Raw genomic sequence first — 23,703 nt, forward strand, 5'->3', positions numbered from 1 at the left:
GCTTTACTTAAACCCAACTCCCTCCAGTGGCAATCATGAATTTACTGTGGGCAAACCCACATTTACCAGTGTTCAGTTTCCCTGAGGACGGCGCTGACCCTTCCAAAAAGCTCATGCATTTGGGTACTGTATGTACATGCTAGCTGGATGTCAGTTCTAAGGTGTGATTTTGTCTTTATGGTATTTTAGATTGCTCTGGAGATGTGTTCCTAGTGGGAGCTATGTAGCCACATCTTCAAAGCAGGAGTGAAAATCAGAACAGAGCCTGTAACTGACACTACCAGAAAGAGCCACAGAAAGATTCGGTCCAGAACTTGGGCTACGAATTTCCAGTCTTGTACTACCTGCAAAAGAGAAAAAGATGCCTTCCATTCAATATGCAGGGCAACTGTTCTGAATTCATTTCAAGGGATTGAAAAACAGTAATATTTGGATTTACAGCACTTCGTTTTTCAAATTCACCTAACACATCCCCTGCAACGTAGGCTCAGATTGTCCCCCGTGACTTCTGTAATAACAGTGCCCAAAGGAAACAGCCTGTGAACATTTTCATCAACATAGAAGACGTAAAATAGAAACAACTGAATCATTTATGCATTTGTAGAACAATATTGATCCAAATGGGAAAGGACTGATTTTTCCACAAATAAAAAGTCAGTATCTCTTACTAGGATCTTCCTGACCTCATATATGAAATGAATCATAAGCTTATAAATTAAGAATTTTCATGGCCAAATATTATAAGCCTTCTTTTCTTCCACTCCACATGTGGGTATGGCTGCTATTATCTCTGGAATGCCAGAAAACTGCGTGGAGGAGAAGTGACCATGAGATGACAGGAATCTGCAGGGGAGAGGGAAGATCTAGTCCCTTTGGAGGAAGGGAAGTTGGGGGAGAGTGGGGAATAAGCCTATAAGAGCAAGGTCAAAGCAGCAACAAGTTGAGAGGCCAAGGAGGTCTGAAGGACAGGTGCCAGTTTTCCTCTTTTGAAGGAAAAGAAATGTCACATTTCTACTGTATGGGGTTTTTTGAAGATGGACTAGAACAGGACTTATAGAGAGGGGACATAGGTACTGATGTAGAACCAGAATGCATTCTGCACACATAGAGGTTTAGGAATAAAACCTTGGGGAAAAACACAAAAAAGATGTGTTTAAAGTGTCAATCTTAAGTGGTGGGATTATTAATTATTTTAAATCTGTTTATATTTTTTGTATTTTCCAAATTCCATACCCTGATCATGTGTTACTTTTATCATTTTTAAAAAAGCTAGTTGAGTCTTTGAATTCAAATTTTTAAAAGACGTAGAGACACAACAACGAACAACCCTTAAGAATAGCTGATGAGGCACCTGGGTGGCTAGTCGGTTAAGCCTCCAACTCTTGATTTTGGCTCAGGTCATGATCTCATGGTTGTGAGACTGAGCCCTACATCCGGCTCTACTCTGAGCATGGAGCCTACTTAAGCTTCTCTCTCTCCTTCTACCCCTCCCCTGTTTGTGCTCGCTTGCAAGCATGTGCTCTCTCTCTCTAAAAAAAAAAAAAAAAAAAAAAAAAGAATAGCTGAAATGTTAGTTCTATAGCAATGGGTGAAAAACACAACAAATAGTAAGAGAATATGCTAGGTAGTATCTAGATAAAGTATAGACACATGTTTCCTTAAAAAACGTCTTCCATAATTTTGTTTATGGGATCAGGCTCTTAGCACTAATTTGCACTTATTTTAGAGTAAAATAATTGAACCCTACAAATTGTCTTAAAATTTGTTTTAAGCATCAGTAAGATCTGAATCCAGAACTGTTTTGAGTAGGAAATCCACACTCGTGCCACACTTTTTTTTTTTTAATGTTAGCCAAATAACCACACCCTTTTCCCTCACCAAAATATGTTGGAACACTGTATATTTACATTAATCCCGAAGTCTAATTCTGTTCTTTTATTTCCAAATACTATGGCTAGAAATAACCACCATTGAACTAAAAATGAGAGGTAAATTACCAGAGACCAGGATAACCAATTTAAAATGTAAAATTAAATTATTTTAAATAGGGGCGCCTGGGTGGCTCTGTCAGCTGAATGTCCGACTTCAGCTCAGGTCATGATCTCACAGTTCATGAGTTCAGGCCCCGAGTTGGGCTCCTTGATATCAGCACAAAGCCCGCTTCAGATCCTTTGTCCCCCTCTCTCTACCCCTCCCCTGCTCACTCTCTCTCTCTCAAAAATAAACATAAAACATTATTTTAAATAGAGTCAAGTCTAATTACAAGGAATGGTGCTTAATCTATACTTGCTTCTTTTTTGCCCATTCTGTTTCTGTGAACTGCTTCCTAAAGATCCATACTAAAATTTTTATTCATGTCAGGGCTTGTTTTACATTTTACACGTGAAATGCAGATAGCTAATAATGTCACATTTTAAAAATGACAGTTTTTTATTGTAAATAGATGTGAGAATATTGGTTCTTGCACATTTCAATGGCAGCAGTGTAATGAATACCAGCGTACTCACCTGGTTGATAAAATGCTCTTTCTTCACATGCCTTGAAATGTATCTAATGGAATTAGCAGCCTTTTCCAAGAAAGCAACAAGAACTTTTTCTCCATCACTAATCTGTCTTTGTTTCCTTTTTTCTAGAACTTTACCTTTCACCACTGGTTGGCTCTCATCTTTGTCTGGGAAAGAGTAGCGATCCATGTGGTCCTTCATACAAAGCAATTTAGGAAGTTTTTGTAGAAAGAGTCTCTTAACCCAGGGGGCCATGGGATGGTAAGTCGAAGAAGATCTGTGGTGAACATTAATCACGAAAACAGTAACAATAATCGACAGGGTAACGAAAATCATTATGAACAGCAGGTACTCCCCAATGAGAGGAATGACTTTTGAGGAAGATGGGATTATTTCCTCAATTACTAGAAGAAAAACTGTCAGGGAAACCAGAACAGAGGTTGATAGCGAAAGCTTTTCTCCTTCATCAGAAGGCAAATAGAACACGAGCACTGTCAGAAAAGACAGCCCCAGGCAGGGGATTATCAGGAAGAGGGTGTAGAACAGGGGTAGGCGGCGCAGAACAAAGGAGTAAGTGATGAACGGATAGGAGTAGGTGCCATCTCTCCTGTTGCCCTTCATCCCTTTGGCATTGAGTATTTCCCATTCTCCATTATCGAAGAAGTCTTTTCTGTCAACATTTTCATTTATCAAAACGAGATCAACCATGGTACCATCGTAAGTCCAGGATCCAAACTTCATGGAGCAGTTCTGCCGGTCGAACGGAAAAAACGTGACGTCCATGGTGCATGAACTTTTGTAACTGGCTGGAGGGGTCCAAATGACGGTGCCATTAGATCTCACTATGACTTTGGTCATGAGGGAGCCTTCGAAACGTCCATCTGCACTGTGGTAAAAGCAGTTGGACACTAATGAGTTGGGGTTTTGCCCACCCCTCTACTATTTGTATTTATTACTTTACTACTACGGTGTCAAACAATATTTCAAAAAGAATCAGTTCTCTTCTTACTTAAATCTGTACATTTCTCTTAATCATTTTGCCAGAATCAGGCTTTGCCATCTCTAGTCTTAATCTGACCAGTGTATGTTTCTTCTGGGATACTTACTTTTCAAAGAGAACTATGTCAGGAAGCCAGAGAGATTCTGATGGAACTTTAATTGAACGAATTCCACCATATTCATCAGGGTTCCAACGTAACTTGTGGTCTGTCCACTCCTGCATTAAATAAGCATACCGAAATTTTAGTCTGAAAATTCAGTGTATTAGACTTTGGAATCTTCAAGTTTATGTGAATTTACTAATCCAGTGCTTTATTTAAAACAGGGAAATTCATCCATTTTAGATCTTACGACCTTATCTGTAGCTCAAGATACAGATTGAGCCCAACTGGCCTCTGATCTTGCCCAGGCCCACACAGCCCTCCTACCTGGGATTTCCAAAATTGCCATATCTACTTCCCAATGGAGAGTCTGAGCAACAAACACCATTGATTGGTGATCTATTTTTTCAGGCTATTTTCTCTTAAGAAACAAAAGAAAAACAATGATAGATCTAATTCAGTCTATTCTAGAAGAGTTGGCCCAGGAATATTTTAATCTCATGAAAATGGATACAAACAATTTTTAATATCGCTCGAGTCTTGGACAAACATCCACCCAGTATGTTAATATGAAACATCCAGTATCCACTGATTAGTCTTGATAACATAACTTTATCCCAATGAAAAAATATTTTCCAAGAATTTCCTTTTAAGTTCTAATCTGAATTTATTTTGTGACCACTCAATTACAGTTTTAAATTATATTCCTAATATTGTTAGCCTCCAGATACTTACATATTTTTCCTCACATACTTACATATTTTTCCTCATAATACAATGAAATCATTTAGCATGTTTTACAGGAGCTAATGGACCCAGATTAACAAACCTGACCATTAATTGATTGGCTTATGAAGGTCAAGAGGATGATGTATGGGTGATCCAATTACAACAGAAGTGGACTTTCTTAAAAAGATTTTAGATCCAGAATCTTATGAAATCTGACCTGAAAATTAAATTCTTCTATCCCATTGTCGCTCATGTAGACAGTTGAGTAATGATGTAGGATAATATGAAATGACATTTCAGAAAGTTTCAAGGGTGTGCCTGCCCAGTGTGAGGCTTCCTGGAGCCCAGCGATGCCAATGTTGTCATTAAAAAATCAGGAGACAGCAGATGGGCAACTTCACTAGATGGTAACATATTGAAATATGCATGATGCCTGAAAAAGTATGAGACTGTACACTCCAGGTGAGACGTCTATCTGAGACAAAACAAATTTAAAAGGATATGGCTCATTAAAAAGCTACAAGCTAAAGGATAAAAGATTGCGTGACTATTTATGGAAACCCATGTATATGAAGATTGACAGTTTAAGAGCCCAAACTAATAAAGTATTTACCATGTTTACTTGGTACTCACAGGCTTCTCTCTTTTTACTCTTCCTCTGCCCGTTTTGAAAAGCAAGTGCATTTTCCTTCCTATGAATAATTTGTCTCCTGCTAAGGAGACTTGTACCACCAGCAGCAGGTCTGAATCTCAGAAATGTTCAAGGGAACCCAGAGTAGCATTTTTTGTTTCCCTCTCACTTGGCTTATTTCTCAAAAATTTACGTACAATAAAATTCACGCTTTTTGTGTATGGTGTTCTATGAAAACAGTTGTATAATCACTGATGCCATCAAGACACAAGAACGGCTCTGTTGCCCAAAAAGTGTTCCTCGTGTTGCTCCTTTGTAATCCACTCTCCCATTCCCAACCCCTGGAAACCACAGATCTAGTTTCTGATCCTATAATGTTGCCTGTGGTCATATAAACGAAATCATACAGGAGACAGCCTTTCAATACAGATTGCTTTTATTGACCATAATGTATTTGGAATTCTTCTATGTTATATTAGTGCTTTGTTCATTTTTTGTGTGTGTGATTTGTTCATTTTTATTAGTGAGTAGTATTCCCTTGTATGAAAATACCACAATTTATTATCCTTCTCCAGGAAGGATATTTGGATTCTTCCAGTTTTTTAAAAAAAATTTTTTTAATGTTTATTTATTTTTGAGAGAGACAGAGACAAAGGGTGAGTGGGGGAGGGGCAGAGGGCGAGAGGGAGACACAGAATCTGAAGCAGGCTCCAGACTCTGAGATGTCAGCACAGAGCCTGACATGGGGCTTGAACTCACAAACTGTGAGATCATGACCTGAGCCAAAGTTGGATGCTTAACCGATTGAGCCACTCAGGAGCCCCTGGATTCTTCCAGTTTTTAATGATTACAAATGAAGTCCCTATAAATATTTTGTGCAGTTTTTTGAGTGAAAAACACTCTTTCTTTCTCTTGGGTAAATACCCAGGAGTGGGATGGTTGGGCCATATAATAAGAGTATCCATTTTTAAAAATATTTATTTATTTTTGAGAGAGAGAAAGTGGGAGAGGGTCAAAGAGAGAGGGGGATAGAGGCTCAGAAGCGAGCTCTGCCCTGACAGCAGAGAGCCTGATGCAGGGCTCAAACCCATGAGCTATGAGATGGTGACCTGAGCCAAAGTTGTATGCTTAACGGACTGAGCCACCCAGGTGTCCTAGTAAGTGTATGTTTAACTTTATATGAAACTGCCAAACTGTGTTTCAGAGTGACTGTATCATTTAACATTCCCACTAGCAATGTATGAGAGTTCTAGTTCTTTAGTCTTCTCCAGTACTTGGTATTGCCTCAGTTTTTATTTTGATTATAATAGTTATGAAATGGTATCTCATTATGGTTCTTAATATGCATTTTCCTAATGACTAATGATGTTGAACATCTCTTCGTGTGCTTATTTGTCACACATATATCTTATTTGGTGAAGTGGCTGTTAAATCTTTGGCATATTTTTTAATAAAGCTGTTTGTTTTTTTATTACTGAGTTTTTAGACTTCTTTTATATATTCTGGATAAGAGCCCTTCATCAAATATTTGATTTGCAAATATTTTCCCACAGTCTGTGGTTTCTTAATTCTCTAAACAGTGTCTTTCATAAGACAGATATTCTACACTTTGATGAAGCTTATTTTACCAATTTTATTTTTTAGGAATTATGTCATATCTAAGAAATATTTGCCTAACTCAAGTTCTCCTATATTTTCTTCTAGAAATTTTGCAGTTTTTTGGGTTTTACATTTAGATCTAAAATCCTTATTTGGGGTTAATTTTTTTTATTGTGATGTGAATATAGAATGAGGTTTTTGAGTTTTTTCACATATGGATGTCCAATTGCTTCTGCACCTTTTGTTGAAAAGATTAAACATTCTCTATTGAATTACCTTTGCACATTTGTCAAAAATCAATTAACTGTATATGTGCGTGGGTCTATTTATGAGTTCTTTGTTCCATTTCATTAATCTGTGTCTCTCCTTTCCCTGGTACTACACTCTCTTAATCTCCATTGCTTTCTAGTAAGTTTTGAAATCATATAATGTGAGTCCTCCAACTGTATTCTCCTTTTTCAAAATTGTTTTGGCTATTCGAGTTCCTTTGCTTTTCCATATAAATCTTTAAATCAGGGGCACCTGACTGGCTGGCTCAGTCAGTTAAGCAACCAACTCAGGTCAGGTCATAATCTCACAGTTCGTGAGTTCAAGCCCTGCATTGGACTCTCTGCTGTTAGCACGGAGCCCACTTCAGATCCTCTGTCCCCCTCTCTTTCTGCCCCTCCTCCACTCATGCTCTCTCTCTCTTTCTTTCTCTCAAAATAAATAAATAAACTTAAAAAAAATTTAAATCAGTTTGTTGCTATCAACAAGAAAAATCCTTCTGAAATTTTAATTATGATTGACTTGAATCTATAGATTGATTGGGGGAGAACAGACATCATAATATGAGTTTTCTGATCCAGGAGTATCATTTCTCTCTTCATTTATTTGGGTCTTCTTTGATGTTTTTAAATCAGTGTTTTGTAGTTTCAACTTACAGACCCCATACATATTTAGATTTATACCTAAGTATTTCATTTTTTTTGGTTGGTTTTTTTGTTTTCTGTTTTTTAAGAGAGATATATAGCTGATAGCTATAAAGCTTATTGACTCTGTACTCAAGCTAAAACTAGCTTTATTCCATCTTTTCCTCTGGTAAAAAAAGAAAATGAAGACAATAAAAACAGAAAAGTTGGCCTTACTGGTAAAATATCTGACAAAAGGTGGAGGAATTATATAAATAAGCATGTTACACAGTGTTCAAGTTCGGTGACAAACGGGGAGAGAAATTATGGAATGAAGATGAACTGTAATAACAGAAGCCTTTGGCTGACTTCTACTTATGCAAGGCTTTGTTCGAGGAGGAAGTGGCATGTCAAGAGATCTTCACAGAAAGAGGAGAACAATGAACTCAGAAATAAAGTCGATATGTATTGCCTGCTGCCTCCAATTCACCTGCCCTTCTCCCGGTAAGAGCACCCCCCATTTCCTCATGGAGAACCACCTCACTGCACTGTCACCCACCAGCTGGGGGTGGATCTGACTCTTCTTTCTGGCCCAGAAATGGGGCTGTACCTCACACCTGCCCACTGTGATCAGGGACAGCAGGTAACCAAGTTGGAAACAATGACATACCATGCATCCTCTGGAACCACTGGAAAAGAGGCTGGCCTTTCTCTTTCTTGAAAGAGAACTTGAACTTGAACACAGGAAGCACTTTGAGGCTGGAGCTCATATGGCCACCTTGCTGCCATTAGAGGAGGACTGAGATGAGAATGGGGTCAACCCAGAGGACAAGGAGCCCAGAGACACACAGAGGGAACGCTGGGCCCCAGGAATATTGCTTGAGTCCCTGGATCAAGCTGCATGTAAAGCTAGCTTTGTCCCTGGACTTTCCAGGTTGTGAAAGCCAATACGTTCTATTTTTGCTTATGCCAGTTTGGGTTGCGTTCTCTGTCACTTGCAACTAAAAGGTTCTCAGCTGATCCTGGGAGAATCTGAGCAGGTCTCAGGCAGGCAGTGAGTCCCAGGGACAGACACAAAGAGACAGATTGGCTGGGACTGTGCTTTTACGTGCTAGCTCCGTCTTGAGTGGACGATGTTGGTGAGCTCAGCCACCAAGTCCAATCTCACTCTTCCTCCATTTGGAGCATAAAGATTGCTGGGAACAAACTTGCCTGCTTCTTGGATCCAGGTTCCTCTCTCCTCCAGGCACAGCTGTCTTTTCTTACGCCTGCTTCCACTTTGCAGAGAAGGTGGATAGCTACAATTCTGGAGCCCCTGCCTTCATGCAAACCCCACCAAACAAATAACTGGTTTTACAAACCATTCTAAGGGAACTGGGGCATGCCCTAGGGTGAGGGACTTTTCAGTCAGAAGGGTTTGTGTTGCTTAACTGGACCTCCAACCGCAAGATAAACATCTGTGGCCAGAGATAACAGAGTGGTAGTGGTTCATTGGGCTCACAGTTTGCAGGGAATTAATGCATTCCACAAGTACCCAAGGCTGAACACACCGCTGCCATGTGCTCCCGGCCTGGGGCTGCCTCACACAAGAAGGCAGTGCCGTTTGGGTATAATGATAGCGAACCACAAGATGGACAGGGGAGGTAGTTCTGAGCAGACCACCTTTAAAGCTGAGACCGAAAGGGAGGGAGCAGCCGTGAGTGGTGGTGTGGGTTAGGGAGAAGTAGGAGGGTGTGGGCTCCCACCTGGGGCAGGGGTGAACAAACGATGAGTAAGGGATGCGTTGAATCCACGGGGAGCACATAAAGCGATCTACAGTGATTTAGGTTTTGTTTCTGACCAGTAAGGAGAAAGGGACTAGCTGGGACTCTTGGTGAATGCTGCTTACCTTGGAGTATCTGGAAGAGAAAGAGCACTGGACTAGAGTCAGAAGCCCTGAATCCTCCACTTGTACTGTCCTGTACTGGTTGTACCCCTTACGGGGTGTCCTTCTGTAACCAGACCTGGGGAATCAGAATGTTCTCCCTGACACATCCATCTGGAGAGGTTCCCTGGATTTCTACAAGATGTGTGTCCATCATGATGCTGACAGTGCCCCATGCCCCAGGAAGAAGAAGACATGTGCTGAGTCAGCAGTGTCAGGGTGAGGATTCAGAGCCCCCCCCCCCCCCCCCCAACCATCCTCTATCTTGCTAGAGAGGTCTGAGGCTTTCTGGTCACTCCCTGCTCTGTCTGAAATCCTGGGGGCAACTGGAGACTAATCTCCTGTCTCTCCCTTCTTATAGTAAGGGCTTAGAAATAATATCCTATGTTCATATAGCACGACCTGGCCAAGATTCTCAAAGCCCTTTACAAACATCAGCTCTACCTTGAAGTAGTCAGTTCCCAGGCTGAGAGCTGTGTCATTGCAGAAAATGGGAGAGCACGGGGTATGTCAGGGCCAAATATCAAAGTTAATCTGTGACTAAGAAAAAAATGGAAAAAAACTTTCTTAATTCTGAACAGTGCAATTTCAAATCCATATCATGTACATTCCCTTGTCCTTTCTTACATACATTACCTGAAATAGCAGTCATAAATATCTAGCTAGTATCCAGCACCAAATTTCATTTAAATGTAAGTCGAAGTCATTTTTTTAATGTTTATTTATTTTTGAGAGAGAGAGAGAGAGAAAGAGAGAGAGAGAGCAGGGGAGGCGCAGAGAGAGAGGGAGACACAGAATCCGAAGCAGGGTCCAGGCTCTGAGCTGTCAGCACAGAGCCCGACACAGGGCTTAAACTCACAGACCATAAGATTGTGACCTGAGCTGAAGTTGGACACTTAACTCACTGACACACCCAGGTGCTCCTAAAGACTTTTTTACTACAGAAATAATCTCCTAGTTATTCTTAGTTTAATACTAAGACCAGGAGGTAGTAAGGAACAAATAATGCCTTGATTTGTAGCCCCTGAGGCATCCCTGGGATCTTCAATTATCTTAAAGTCAGGTGTGAAATTCTTTTTTTTTTTTTAATTTATTTATTTGTTTTGAGAGAAAGAGAGAGACAGACAGACTGACAGACAGCATGAGTGGAGGAGGGGGAAAGAGAGAGAGAGAGAGAGAGAGAAACCCAAGCAGGCACTGTCAGCGCAGAGCTTGACATGGGGCTTGAACTCACAAACTGTGAGATCATGACCTGAGCCAAAATCAAGAGTCAGATTCTCAACCGACTGAGCCACCCAGGTGTGAAATTCTTAAAACCAAGCTAATGTTGATTCATTTTAACCTTAAAGATAACAACATGACACATTATGTGTCCCACATTCGCATTATATCCATGAGTTGTTAAGGCTAAGAAACAGGATTTGTCATTAAGGATGAAAAAGCCTACAAAGGTGGCAGCAAGAAATGAAATTTACTGAGTCCCTACTACACGCCAGAGAAGGTACCAATCACATTCACACATATGATCTCATTTAACCTCTTAACCCAGGAACTAGGCATTGCCTCTATTTTACAGATGAAGAGATTGAGGGTCAGAGAGACAAAATGACTTGCCCAAGTTTACAGAGCAGGATTTCTGATTCCTAACTCCTAATTCCTGCTCAGTTCTTACTCAGGGTCCACTTGACCAAGAAGACCAAGCTTGCCTCCTTTGCTAAGGCCAGAGTGAGGCTGTAGAGAAAAAAGGAAAAGAAGATGCTGAGGAAAGAAGGTCAGAGATAAATCCACAGACTTGAAAACATGCCATTGCAAGTGGAAAATGATCAGACTTTGGGAAGATCTCCCTGACCTTTACAGCAAGGCTGTCCCTTCGATAACAGGTTGGTTTCAGATTTCTTCTCAAAGACTAGCTCCAGGGATCTATCCCATAAAGCCTTCATATGTTTGCTGAACTTTTTGTTGATCTAAAACAGGAATCAGCTGTTGGAGAAACAAGGCTAGTTTGAGATGTTGGCCTTGGCAGACATTCAGGTGGTTTTATTTTCCTCGGGAAGACAAAGAGGGTAGAACAGAAAACTCTTCTCAGCTACTCACTCAGAATCTTACTGTCCTATTGGTGCGTACACCCAACAGTGACTAGCCCAGCATGTTACACTGTGCCCAGTGTATAGTAGGTGCTCAGTAAATGCTTCTTGGGTGAGTGAATTTGACATCTGTTGTCATAGTAATTATTCACATGATAATATTTAGGCCAAGGGCTTAACTCTTTATCAGTAAAGAAAGGGTGGTTTCATTTTTCCATTACCTTTAAGGTGCTTGCAGTGCAGTTTTCCTAACCTTGGCACTAAGTACTTTCTTGTGTAGTCTTAGTGAGTTGGTGTTAATAATCTATTTATGATTTATAGGGTTTTGATTACTCTCTGGAAGTAGGAAGGAGGGAGACAAATGAGTTTCCAAAATAAAATCAATAAAATAAAAATAGCTCCCCATAGAGGACTTTCTCAGGATGTCGCTAAATTTGTGCTTGACAAAGGTCTTTGGTTGAGAGGATGGAGGAAAAATGTCTAAATATACCAGAGGAAAGTAACGGAAATAGCGGACAAGACAGAAGAACTGCATTTAAAAAAAAAAAAACAAAAACAAAGGAACAAGCATTTCAGTTGTGGAAGCTGTCGTGAGATGTGATTTTCTCCTAAGTAGGTAGAATTTTATTCTCTCTGTGATATGAATCAGGGAGCATCTTTCCGTGTCCGAGAGGGACAGGAGAAAAGGAGAGGCTTTCATCACTTTTGTCTTTATTTTGAGCGAGGTATACAGGGGTGACTGGAGAGAGTTTCCTGTCAGTTTGCTCTGGTGTGAGATTGGGGTAGTTCTGTGCTTGGGAAGAGCTCATGACTTCTGCACCTTTTTGGCTTGCAGAACTTCTACAGATCCTGTAAGACCTAACTTAAATATCTCCTCCCTTGGAAGCTCTCCCTGATTTTCTCCCTGTCTCACTGTCATTTGTGTAATGACACAGTACTTATGTAGATTTTCCTTATGGTGTTTATCATATTACAGTCATTATTTTTTACACAACTAACACTATGTCCTCTCCTTGAAGACAGGGCTGTATTTTACTCTTCTTCTTCCCCAGGATCTAGCAGCGTGGCTGACATCTGGCAGGTTCTCAATAGACCCTGCGGAATGAATGGCAGATCGAGTGAATCCTTACTTCATTCTCTCCTAAATGCCCTTCTAGACCATCAGATGTCCCAGCAGTTGAGACATGGAAAGCCAAGGACTAGGAACTAGTCTCCACAGGAGCAGCGCTAAGAGAAGAACTGGACATCTTCCATCAGCTCCCTCGTCTGAGGCAAGGGAGGATTTCTCCACGTTAGCCAGACTTCACTTAACAATGCCTAACCTTGGCCAAGTCAGTTCAATTCATCCTAGGACCTACCTCATAGGCGGCTGTGAGAATTACAGGAGTTCATTCCTATGACAACCCAAGCAGAACAACCCAGCACTTAGGAAGTGCTCAATAAATCTTAGGTATGATTATTAGCTACTCTGAAACTGAGATCTGTGTGTAACACCAATAGTAGCTTTTTTTTTAAACATCATTTTTATCTTGTTTTTACCATCTCTTTTCTTTTATCCTTTATCTTTCTTTTACCTTTTTAGTTTTAAAGAGCTAGGGGAGCCTGGTTGGCTCAGTCGGTGGAGTGTACAACTCTTGATCTCAAGTTGTGGGTTCGAGCCCCATGTTGGGTATACAGATCACTTAAAAATAAAATCTTAAAAAAAAAAAGTGGGGCACCGGCGTGGTTTAGTTGGCTAAGCATCCAACTATTGATTTCGGTTCAGGTCATCAGACAGGTTCGTGATTTTGGGCCCTGTGTCGGGCTCCTTGTCAGGCTCTGTGCTGACAGAGCAGAGCCTGCTTAGGATTCTCTCTCTCCCTCTCTCTCTGCCCCTCCCCTACTCACACATGTGCTCTCGTGCTCTCCCTCTTTCTCTCTCTCAAAATAAATAAACTGTAATAAATAAATAAGAATTTAAAATTTAAAAAATAAAAATGTAGATCACAGCCTGATGGAGTTAAGTGCCTCCTATTCCATGCAGCCTCCCTGCCTGCCACCATGCTATAGAATTCATCTTTCCTTTTTGCTCCCATAGTGTTTGTGCCATACGTGGCGTGTACATGACATTGCACTCCCAATCCAATCTGTGTGAGCAGGATAGCTATGATAATATTCTCTGTGGTTCAATGAAATGCACAGAGGTTTCTCATACTTTGGCTTTTCCCATGATTTAGAAGCAGGGCTTAACGTTTAGTGCAGAGGCTGGATATAGCAGAGAAGACCGCAACCGGGGAAACCGAGACTCCAGCCAGATCAATCACTAGAACCTTCTGTCTCTGTAGGCAGGGGTAATGTGATACCTGCCTTGCTAATTCCGAGTGGTTGAGAAATGTAAATGAGAGAAGAGAGATGACAATCTTTTGCAAATCAAATGCAATGAAAGTCCATTATTCTCTGGCTAAAATTAAATAGACAAGAAATAGCAAGTACTGGCGAGGATGTGGAAAAAAGGGAACCCTCATGCACTGTTGGTAGAAATGTAAACTAGTGCAGTCACTGTGGAAAACAGTGTGGAGGTTCCTCAAAAAATTAAAAATAGAAGTATCAGATGATCAGGTATTTACCCAAAGAAAATGAAAACACTAATTTAAAAATATATATGCACCCCTATGTTTATTGCAACATTATTTACAATGGCCAAGATATGGAAACCCAAAGGTCAATCAATAAATGAATAGATAAAGAAGGTGTGGTATATATACACAATGGAATATTACTCAGCCATAAAAAAGAATGAGGTCTTGCTACATGGTGGACTTGAGAGTATAATGCTAAGTGAAATAAATCAGATGGAGAGAGACAAATACCATGTGATTTCACTTATATGTGGAATCTAAAAAACGAACAAACAAAAAAGCTGAAACAGATCCAGATACAGAGAACAAAGTGATGGTTGCCTGAGGGGAGGGGGGTGGGGGAGGGTTAGGCAAAAAGGGTGAAGCAGGGTAGGAGATACAGATTTCCAGTTATGGAATGAATAAGTCACGGGGATAAAAAGTACAGCATGGGGAATATGGTCAATGGTACTGTAATAGCTTTGCATGGTGACAGACGGTAGCTGCATTTGTGAACATAGCATAAGGTATAGGCTTGTCGGATTACGATGCTGTACACCTGAAACTAATGTGACACTGTGTGCCACTATACTTTAATGAGAAAAAGTCTAGTATTATTGTGACTTCTAAAAAATGGAACCTAAGTCAGTAGGCTGGCTTTTGCGAGTGTCAGCTTGCCCCACTCCTACGATTTCTCTTGCTCTGTTTTGGGTATTGGAGATTTTTAGGTTTTGACTCTGTGTTGACCTGGAGGCATTCACCAGGCCACGATGATGCTGGTGGCCTAACTTTGCTGGAAGTCATTTCCAAAGTCGTGGCTAAGGTCAGAGGAGCTGTGACTTCTTGTTGTCTCTCACTGAAATGAGCTCATGTTTTCAAAACCTCAAGAAAAGTGAAAAGTACCAATATTAAAGGCCAAGAGCCCCTGGACCACTGTTTTATGTGAAAGATTAATAAAAGTTTAATCTCAAGGAGCAGTTGGGGAAGGGCATGTGTGTGAAGCAGTGAGAAGTTTTTTTGTTTTATTTCTGTTAACTTCTTAAACCTATTTGCACTTTAAAAGTTTTTATTCTCTCCCCTGCAAGCCCGAATACAACACTTCTTACTGATTTTTATTAATTCAAAATACCTGTGAATTCCACAGCCTGTAACTTGCAAACGTGGAATACATCGCTGAGGAAAGAGACAGGTACATAGAAAAAATATGCTTATTTAAATCGTATTTTTATAATGGAAGTCAAAAGAGAGCTGGAGTAGCCATACTTATTTCAAACTAGACTTTAAATTAAAGGCTGTAACAAGAGATAAAGAAGGGCATTATATAATAATTACAGGGTCTATCCATCAAGAAGAACTAACAATTATAAATGTCTATGCGCCGAATATGGGAGCCCCCAAATATATAAAACAATTACTCACAAACATAAGGAACCTTATTGACAAGAATGTGGTAATTGCAGGGGACTTTAATACCCCACTTACAACAATGGATAGATCATCTAGACACATGGTCAATAAAGAAACAAGGGCCCTGAATGATACATTGGATCAGATGGACTTGACAGATATATTTAGAACTCTGCATCCCAAAGCAACAGAATATACTTTCTTCTCGAGTGCACATGGAACATTCTCCAAGATAGATCACATACTGGGTCACAAAACAGCCCTTCATAAATATACAAGAATTGAGATCATACCATGCATACTTTCGGACCACAATGCGATGAAGCTTGAAATCAACCACAGGAAAAAGTCTGGAAAACCTCCAAAAGCATGGAGGTTAAAGAACACCCTACTAAAGAATGAATGGGTCAACCAGGCAATTAGAGAAGAAATTTAAAAATATATGGAAACAAATGAAAATGAAAATACAACAATCCAAACGCTTTGGGATGCAGCGAAGGCAGTCCTGAGAGGAAAATACATTGCAATCCAGGCCTATCTCCAGAAACAGGAAAAATCCCAAATACAATATCTAACAGCACACCTAAAGGAAATAGAAGCAGAGCAGCAAAGACACCCTAAACCCAGCAGAAGAAGAGAAATAATAAAGATCAGAGCAGAAATAAACAATATAGAATCTAAAAAAACTGTAGAGCAGATCAATGAAACCAAGAGTTGTTTTTTTTTAAATTTTTTTTTTAACGTTTATTTATTCTTGAGACAAAGAGAGACAGAGCATGAATGGGGGAGTGGCAGAGAGAGAGGGAGACACAGAATCCGAAGCAGGCTTCAGGCTCTGAGCCATCAACCCAGAGCCTGACGCGGGGCTCTAACTCACAGACTGCAAGATCGTGACCTGAGTTGAAGTCGGACGCTTAACCGACTGAGCCACCCAGGTGCCCCAAGAGTTGGTTTTTTGAAAAAAATAAACAAAATTGATAAACCTCTAGCCAGGCTTCTCAAAAAGAAAAGGGAGATGACCCAAATAGATAAAATCATGAATTAAAATGGAATTATTACAACCTATCCCTCAGAAATACAAGCAATTATCAGGGAATACTATGAAAAATTATATGCCAACAAACTGGACAACCTGGAAGAAATGGACAAATTCCTAAACACCCACACACTTCCAAAACTCAAACAGGAGGAAATAGAAAGCTTGAACAGACCCATAACCAGCGAAGAAATTGAATCAGTTATCAAAAATCTCCCAACAAATAAGAGTCCAGGACCAGATGGCTTCCCAGGGGAATTCTACCAGACATTTAAAGCAGAGATAATACCTATCCTTCTCAAGCTATTCCAAAAAATAGAAAGGGAAGGAAAACTTCCAGACTTATTCTATGAAGCCAGTATTACTTTGATTCCTAAACCAGACAGAGACCCTGTAAAAAAAGAGAACTACAGGCCAATATCCCTGATGAATATGGATACAAAAATTCTCAATAAGATACTAGCAAATCAAATTCAACAGCTTATAAAAAGAATTATTCACCATGATCAAGTGGGATTCATTCCTGGGATGCAGAGGTGGTTCAACATTCGCAAATCAACCAACGCGATACATCACATTAATAAAAGAAAAGATAAGAACCATATGATCCTGTCAATCGATGCAGAAAAAGCATTTGACAAAATTCAGCATCCTTTCTTAATAAAAACCCTCGAGAAAGTCAGGATAGAAGGAACATACTTAAACATCATAAAAGCCATTTATGAAAAGCCCACAGCTAACATCATCCTCAATGGGGAAAAACTGAGAGCTTTCCCCCTGAGATCAGGAACACGACAGGGATGTCCACTCTCACCACTGTTGTTTAACATAGTGTTGGGAGTTCTAGCATCAGCAATCAGACAACAAAAGGAAATCAAAGGCATCAAAATTGGCAAAGATGAAGTCAAGCTTTCACTTTTTGCAGATGACATGATAATATACGTGGAGAACCCGATAGACGCCACCAAAAGTCTGCTAGAACTGATACATGAATTCAGCAAAGTCGCAGGATAGAAAATCAATGTACAGAAATCGGTTGCATTCTTATACACCAATAATGAAGCAACAGAAAGACAAATAAAGAAACTGATCCCATTCACAATTGCACCAAGAAGCATAAAATACCTAGGAATAAATCTAACCAAAGATGTACAAGACCTGTATGCTGAAAACTATAGAAAGCTTATGAAGGAAATTGAAGAAGATATAAAGAAATGGAAAAATATTCCGTGCTCATGGATTGGAAGAATAAATATTGTTAAAATGTCAATACTACCCAAAGCTATCTACACATTCAATGCAGTCCCAATCAAAATTGCACCAGCATTCTTCTCGAAGCTAGAACAAGCCATCCTAAAATTCATATGGAACCACAAAAGGCCCCGAATAGCCAAAGTAATTTTGAAGAAGAAGACCAAAGCAGGAGGCATCACAATCCCAGACTTTAGCCTCTACTAGAAAGTTGTAATCATCAAGACAGCATGGTATTGGCACAAAAACAGACACATAGACCAATGGAGTAGAATAGAAACCCCAGAACTAGACCCACAAAAGTATAGCCAACTCATCTTTGACAAAGCAGGAAAGAATATCCAATGGAAAAAAGACAGTCTCTTTAACAAATGGTGCTGGGAGAACTGGACAGCAACAAGCAGAAGAATGAAACTAGACCACTTTCTTACACCATTCATAAAAATAAACTCAAAATGGATAAAGGACCTGAATGTGAGACAGGAAACCATCAAAACACTAGAGGAGAAAGCAGGAAAAGACCTCTCTGACCTCAGCCGTAGCAATTTCTTACTTGACACATCCCCAAAGGCAAGGGAATTAAAAGCAAAAATGAACTATTGGGACCTCATCAAGATAAAAAGCTTCTGCACAGCAAAGGAAACAATCAACAAAGCTAAAAGGCAACCAATGGAATGGGAAAAGATATTTGCAAATGACATATCGGACAAAGGGCTAGTATCCAAAATCTATAAAGAGCTCACCAAACTCCACACCTGAAAAACAAATAACCCAGTGAAGAAATGGGCAGAAAACATGAATAGACACTTCTCTAAAGAAGACATCCAGATGGCCAACAGGCACATGAAAAGATGTTCAACGTTGCTCCTCATCAGGGAAGTACAAATCAAAACCACACTCAGATATCACCTCACGCCAGTCAGAGTGGCCAAAATGAACAAATCAGGAGACTATAGAGGATGGAGAGGATGGAGAGAAACGGGAACCCTCTTGCACTGTTGGTGGAAATGCAAATTGGTGCAGCCACTCTGGAAAACGGTGTGGAGGTTCCTCAAAAAATTAAAAATAGACCTACCCTATGACCCAGCAATAGCACTGCTAGGAATTTACCCAGGGGATACAGGAGTACTGATGCATAGGGGCACTTGTACCCCAATGTTTATAGCAGCACTCTCAACAATAGCCAAATTGTGGAAAAAGCCTAAATGTCCATCAACTGATGAATGGATAAAGAAATTGTGGTTTATATACACAATGGAGTACTACATGGCAATGAGAAAGAATGAAATATGGCCCTTTGTAGCAACGTGGATGGAACGGGAGAGTGTGATGCTAAGTGAAATAAGCCATACAGAGAAAGACAGATACCATATGTTTTCACTCTTATGTGGATCCTGAGAAACTTGACAGAAACCCATGGGGGAGGGGAAGGAAAAGAAAATGAGGTTAGAGTGGGAGAGAGCCAAATCATAAGAAACTCTTAAAAACTGAGAACAAACTGAGGGGTGATGGGGGGGTGGGAGGGAGGGAAGGGTAGGTGATGGGCATTGAAGAGGGCATCTTTTGGGATGAGCACTGGGTGTTGTATGGAAACCAATTTGACAATAAATTTCATATATTAAAAAAACCAAATATATATGATTTAGAAAGTTTAAAAAAAAATAAGTAAGTAAGTAAGTAAATCATATTTTTATATCCACATTACTGGCTTATTATTTTCTCCTGGATTTAAAATTCTTTTTTCATGTTTATTTATTTATTTTGAGAGAGAAAGAGAGAAGCAGAGCACAAGCAGAGGAGGGGCAGAGAGAGAGAGGGAGAGAGAGAAAATCCCAAACAGGCTCCGAGCTGCCAGCACACAGCCTGACTCAGGGTTCAAACTGATAAACCGTGAGATCATGACCTGAGCCGAAGTCAAGAGCCAGGTGCTTAACCAATTGAACCACCCAGGCGCCCCTCTTCTGGCCATTTTTTATTTGCATGTAAAATAATACTCAGATTCGTTTCATAACTTGCTAACATACCTACCAGTTTAAAAATCGGAAGACTAGGGACTAGTAAAAATGGTAATAATTCTGTAACTCTGACTAAAGTTTTTGTGTGGGAGATATATAATGGCACTAAATGAAGACAAGGGAATCTTCCTACAATCTCCACTCACTGTTCCTATAAACCATTAGCAGAACTGAACAATGTCTCCTGAATTTGAATAGGTAATTAACTTTAATATAAACAAACAAAAAATATTATGTATGTATGTTAACATCAAGTGAGATATTAGGACATCCTCACCAGGAAGATTTGAAGTCTGTGGGAGAATAAGCCATAGCTGGACATTCAGTGAAAAATGAGTAATTGCTAATAACAATAACAACAAAAAACAACCAATGAAACCAAACTTCTCACCTCCTTTCAGTATTTTGTCCTTTATGTCACATATGCAAAAGTAGGCTTTGAAGGGTAGTTATTCCCTGACAAGGGAATAACTTTAGGTCAAGCCCCTCTGAACAGATGCTTAGGAAACAGGCTATAATCAAGTTAAAAGCAATCATCTAAGCAGAGAGCTAAAAATAATTCAAAATGTCTTTTTTAGGGGTGCCTGGGGGGCTCAGTCGGTTAGGACTCCTACTCTTGATCTCAGCTCAGGTCTTAATCTCATGGTTGTGAGTTCAAGCAGGGGTGAGGGAGTGTCTTGGTGGCTAAGTCTTAATTGTCTGACTATTTCTGCTTGGGTCATGATCTCAGAGTTGTGAGATTGAGCCTTGCGTCTCCATCCTGGGTGTGGAACCTGCTTTCTCTCTCTCTCTCTCTCTCTCTCTCTCTCTCTCTCCCCTCCTTGTGTTCCCTCTTTTAAAAACAAATGCCTTTTGGGGCACGTGGGTGGCTCAGTCAGTTAAGCGTCCGACTTCAGCTCAGGTCATGATCTTGTGGTTCATGAGTTCGAGCCCCATGTCAGGCTCTGTGCTGACAGCTCAGAGCCTGAAGCCTGCTTGGGATTCTGTGTCTCCCTCTCTCTCTGCCCTTGCCCCACTCATGCTCTGTCTCTCTCACTCTCAAAAACAAACATTAAAAAATTAAAACAAACAAACAAACAAATGCCTTTTTAGTTATACCGGGAAAATATGTATTCATTATTTTGTTTCAGGCTTTACTTTGTTCTGTCCTACCTGTTTTCTCTTTCTAGAAAGGGAGCAAGAGGAAACATTAGGGGAAGAGTCATCCTGTGGAGGACCAGTGGGGATGAAAGACAGTTTAAGATCCCTGGTTGCCTGCTCCAGTTGCAGTGCCCTAAACGGAGGGGGGAGGGGTGCAGGAAACAGGGGGGGTGGGGGTGGGGGGGGTGGGAGAACTGCGCTCTGCAATCTTTCCCCACTTACTCCAAGTAGCCAGGGAGCGGGCCCAGGCCTCCGTGTCAGAGTCTGCTTGGGGTATGCCTTTGAGCCTCCAGGACCAGCTCTCCCACTCTTGCAAAAGGAAATGAAAAGTAATAGACCCTTCCTAACCATTCCCAGATATCTTACTGAGGAACCCAATATGCTGTGTAAGATAATTATTTTTCAAATATTATTTAGAGTCTTTCTAAATAGAAAAGAATGGAAATAATTAGGTTAGCAGATATCATGCTTGGATTGACAGTTACCTGTTTGAGCCACACATTTGTTGTCATCAGTTGATTCTTTTCATCCTAAGAAAATGGCAATTAGAAAAATGTAAATTCATATTAAGTGAAGTCTTTGAGATTTATTTTGTCAGAAAGACCTCCCTTTGCTTAAAATAAAAAATAATAATTAAAGCAAATAGCAGCTCATTATGGTGATATTTATCCAAAATCGCATAACCCAGGGGTGCCTATGTGTCTTAGTTGGTTGAGTGTCTGACTCTTGATTTCAACTCAGGTCATGATCCCAGGGTCGTGGGACCAAGTCCTGCATCAGGCTCTGTGCTGTGTGTGGAGTCTGCTTGGGATTCTCTCTTTTTCTCCCTCTGCCCCTCTCCCTGACTTGCTCTCTCTCTCTCAAATAAAAAAAAATTTTTTTAATTGCATAACCCAGAAAGTATGGTAAGGCCGCAAAGTAAAAATGAATATTAGTTATATCAGAGATCGGTTTTGCATGATTTTCTAGAAGGAATCCTTGGGCATTGAGTCAGCTGAGGTAGGTGAGTGTGCAACTGGTAGGGCAGGAGATTTAGGAAACAGGAGACGATTATTCTGGGACTTTGGGGACCGCACCAGAATGACTTTGCAGAACTGGCTTAACGTTCACTGGTTTCCCAGGAACGCAATCATGTCAGAAGTGGGAGCCCAACAGGAAAATGAGCAGAGAATGTTAAGGTCTAGGTGGTGTCAGGGGAACAGGTGGAGTCCTGAGGGGATTCAGGAGGGTGATGGGTCACCAAGCGCTCACGGGGGTGCTGGCAGCATCTGCCCTCTCTCCCTGTAGACACCCCTGCCAGCCCTCACGCAGTTCGGGTGACACCGAATCAGCCCAGGGGACACTAATGAGCCCTCGGCTCAGTTCTCTCTTCTCTCCATCTCCTCTGTTCTCCCTGGGTGCTCATCCTGGTTCTCAGCAAACCCGCCAGGGACAATGCCTGTCTTAACAACCATATCCATCCCCCAGCAAAGAGGTGCACACTCATAGTGCCGCAATGAAAATTTACTCTCTAGCACTTCTCATTCCTTCCTCGGGTCATTTCACTGGCCTCTTGGGGCAGATTTTCTCTCAAAGTAAGTTATTTTTAAAATTGAAATGGTAGACATGGGGAAAGAAAACAAAATAAAGTCTTAGATTCACAAACAGGTTAAGGAATGCATGTTCTTTTTAGCTTAGTGCCAAGGATTACTCACCACATCCACAAGCTGAGATATTTTCAATCCAAAATATACTTTTATGGTGTCATTAGAATTTAATACAGGACGAACCCATTTCTGATAACCTTGGAATAAGCGTCTGAGGAGGGCGTCTTCATTTTCAACAATTGAACTGAATCCTGCAGCAGCTGTAAGATCACGAGTGAAACCTGAATTAATGGGAAAAGTATAATGGCTGATTTAGCATCCTGTGGCCTGAACCTTCAGGTGTTCAGCAAAGGCAGCTTTGCATATACAGGGGTTCCCTAACCATTCACCATGCCCACAACACATAGCTGAAAGTAGATTCTATGCTTTACCCAGAGCTTTGCTCTCTCATGGGATTTTCCCACCATGAGGTCAGCACCTTGATCCCCAAACAATCACCCACAGCCACCCTCTTACCCTCAACCTCACATCTCATCTGAGATGCCACCTCCTTACAGACATGGTCTCTGCCCCTGTGCTATCGTCCACTACTGCACCCTATCTGGCTCCATCATGTCCTTACCACAATGTGTTGAATACCTGTCATCATCTGTCCTTCCCTTGAGCTCCATGATGGCAGACATGGTATCCATTTTATTTGATGATGTTTATCCAGCACCTAGACTAGTGCCAGCCCACAGCACATGCTTATCTTATATATATTTAATGAATAATCCAATGACAGGAATATATCAGGGCCATTTTTCATGCATTTGGCACGTATCCATTGAGCACACATATCCACTGAGCACCTACCACATCCCCTGTGCTGTTCTTTTTCCTTCCTCCTGAGGAAGTCTTCCCTTACAAAGACCTTCCCTGGTCAAGAACCAGGTTCTAACACTCCTCTCCGCCCCTACATGTCCGAGAGCCCAAGAAACACCCCAACTTCAAGCTTTGACCCTCAGGCTGAAGAAATGGTCTAGGAAGGCAGTCTAGAGATACGTTTTGTTTCTTTTCAGTGTTATGCTATCAAACATAAAACATGGCAGCTTTATTGTTGCTGGTTTTTTTTTTTTTTTTAAGTTTACTTATTTACTTTGAGAGAGAGAGAATGAGCATGGGAGAAGCAGAGAGCGAGGGAGAGAGAGAATCCCAAGCAGGCGCCATG

The 23,703-nt window shown here is 40.7% G+C and overlaps 1 protein-coding gene across 2 annotated transcripts in view; it reads right to left on the minus strand.

Moving 5' to 3' along the window:
• Positions 1-209: 209 nt before the first annotated feature.
• CHRNB3 (cholinergic receptor nicotinic beta 3 subunit) overlaps positions 210-23,703 on the minus strand; it is a 31,611-nt gene continuing 8,117 nt past the window's right edge. The window contains exons 2-6 of one of the 2 annotated variants that reach the window (XM_007097172.2): positions 22,602-22,753; positions 21,393-21,437; positions 3,611-3,720; positions 2,508-3,390; positions 210-344 (exon numbers count right to left, since the gene is read on the minus strand). In XM_007097172.2, the coding sequence (XP_007097234.2) occupies positions 210-344; positions 2,508-3,390; positions 3,611-3,720; positions 21,393-21,437; positions 22,602-22,753 (1,325 nt within the window). Of the gene's footprint in view, positions 345-2,369; positions 3,391-3,610; positions 3,721-21,392; positions 21,438-22,601; positions 22,775-23,703 lie in introns of those variants that run through there. The other variant, XM_042982655.1, reaches the window with a different exon arrangement.

The sequence above is a fragment of the Panthera tigris genome, chromosome B1 (assembly GCF_018350195.1).
Source record: "Panthera tigris isolate Pti1 chromosome B1, P.tigris_Pti1_mat1.1, whole genome shotgun sequence".
NCBI lineage: Eukaryota > Metazoa > Chordata > Mammalia > Carnivora > Felidae > Panthera > Panthera tigris.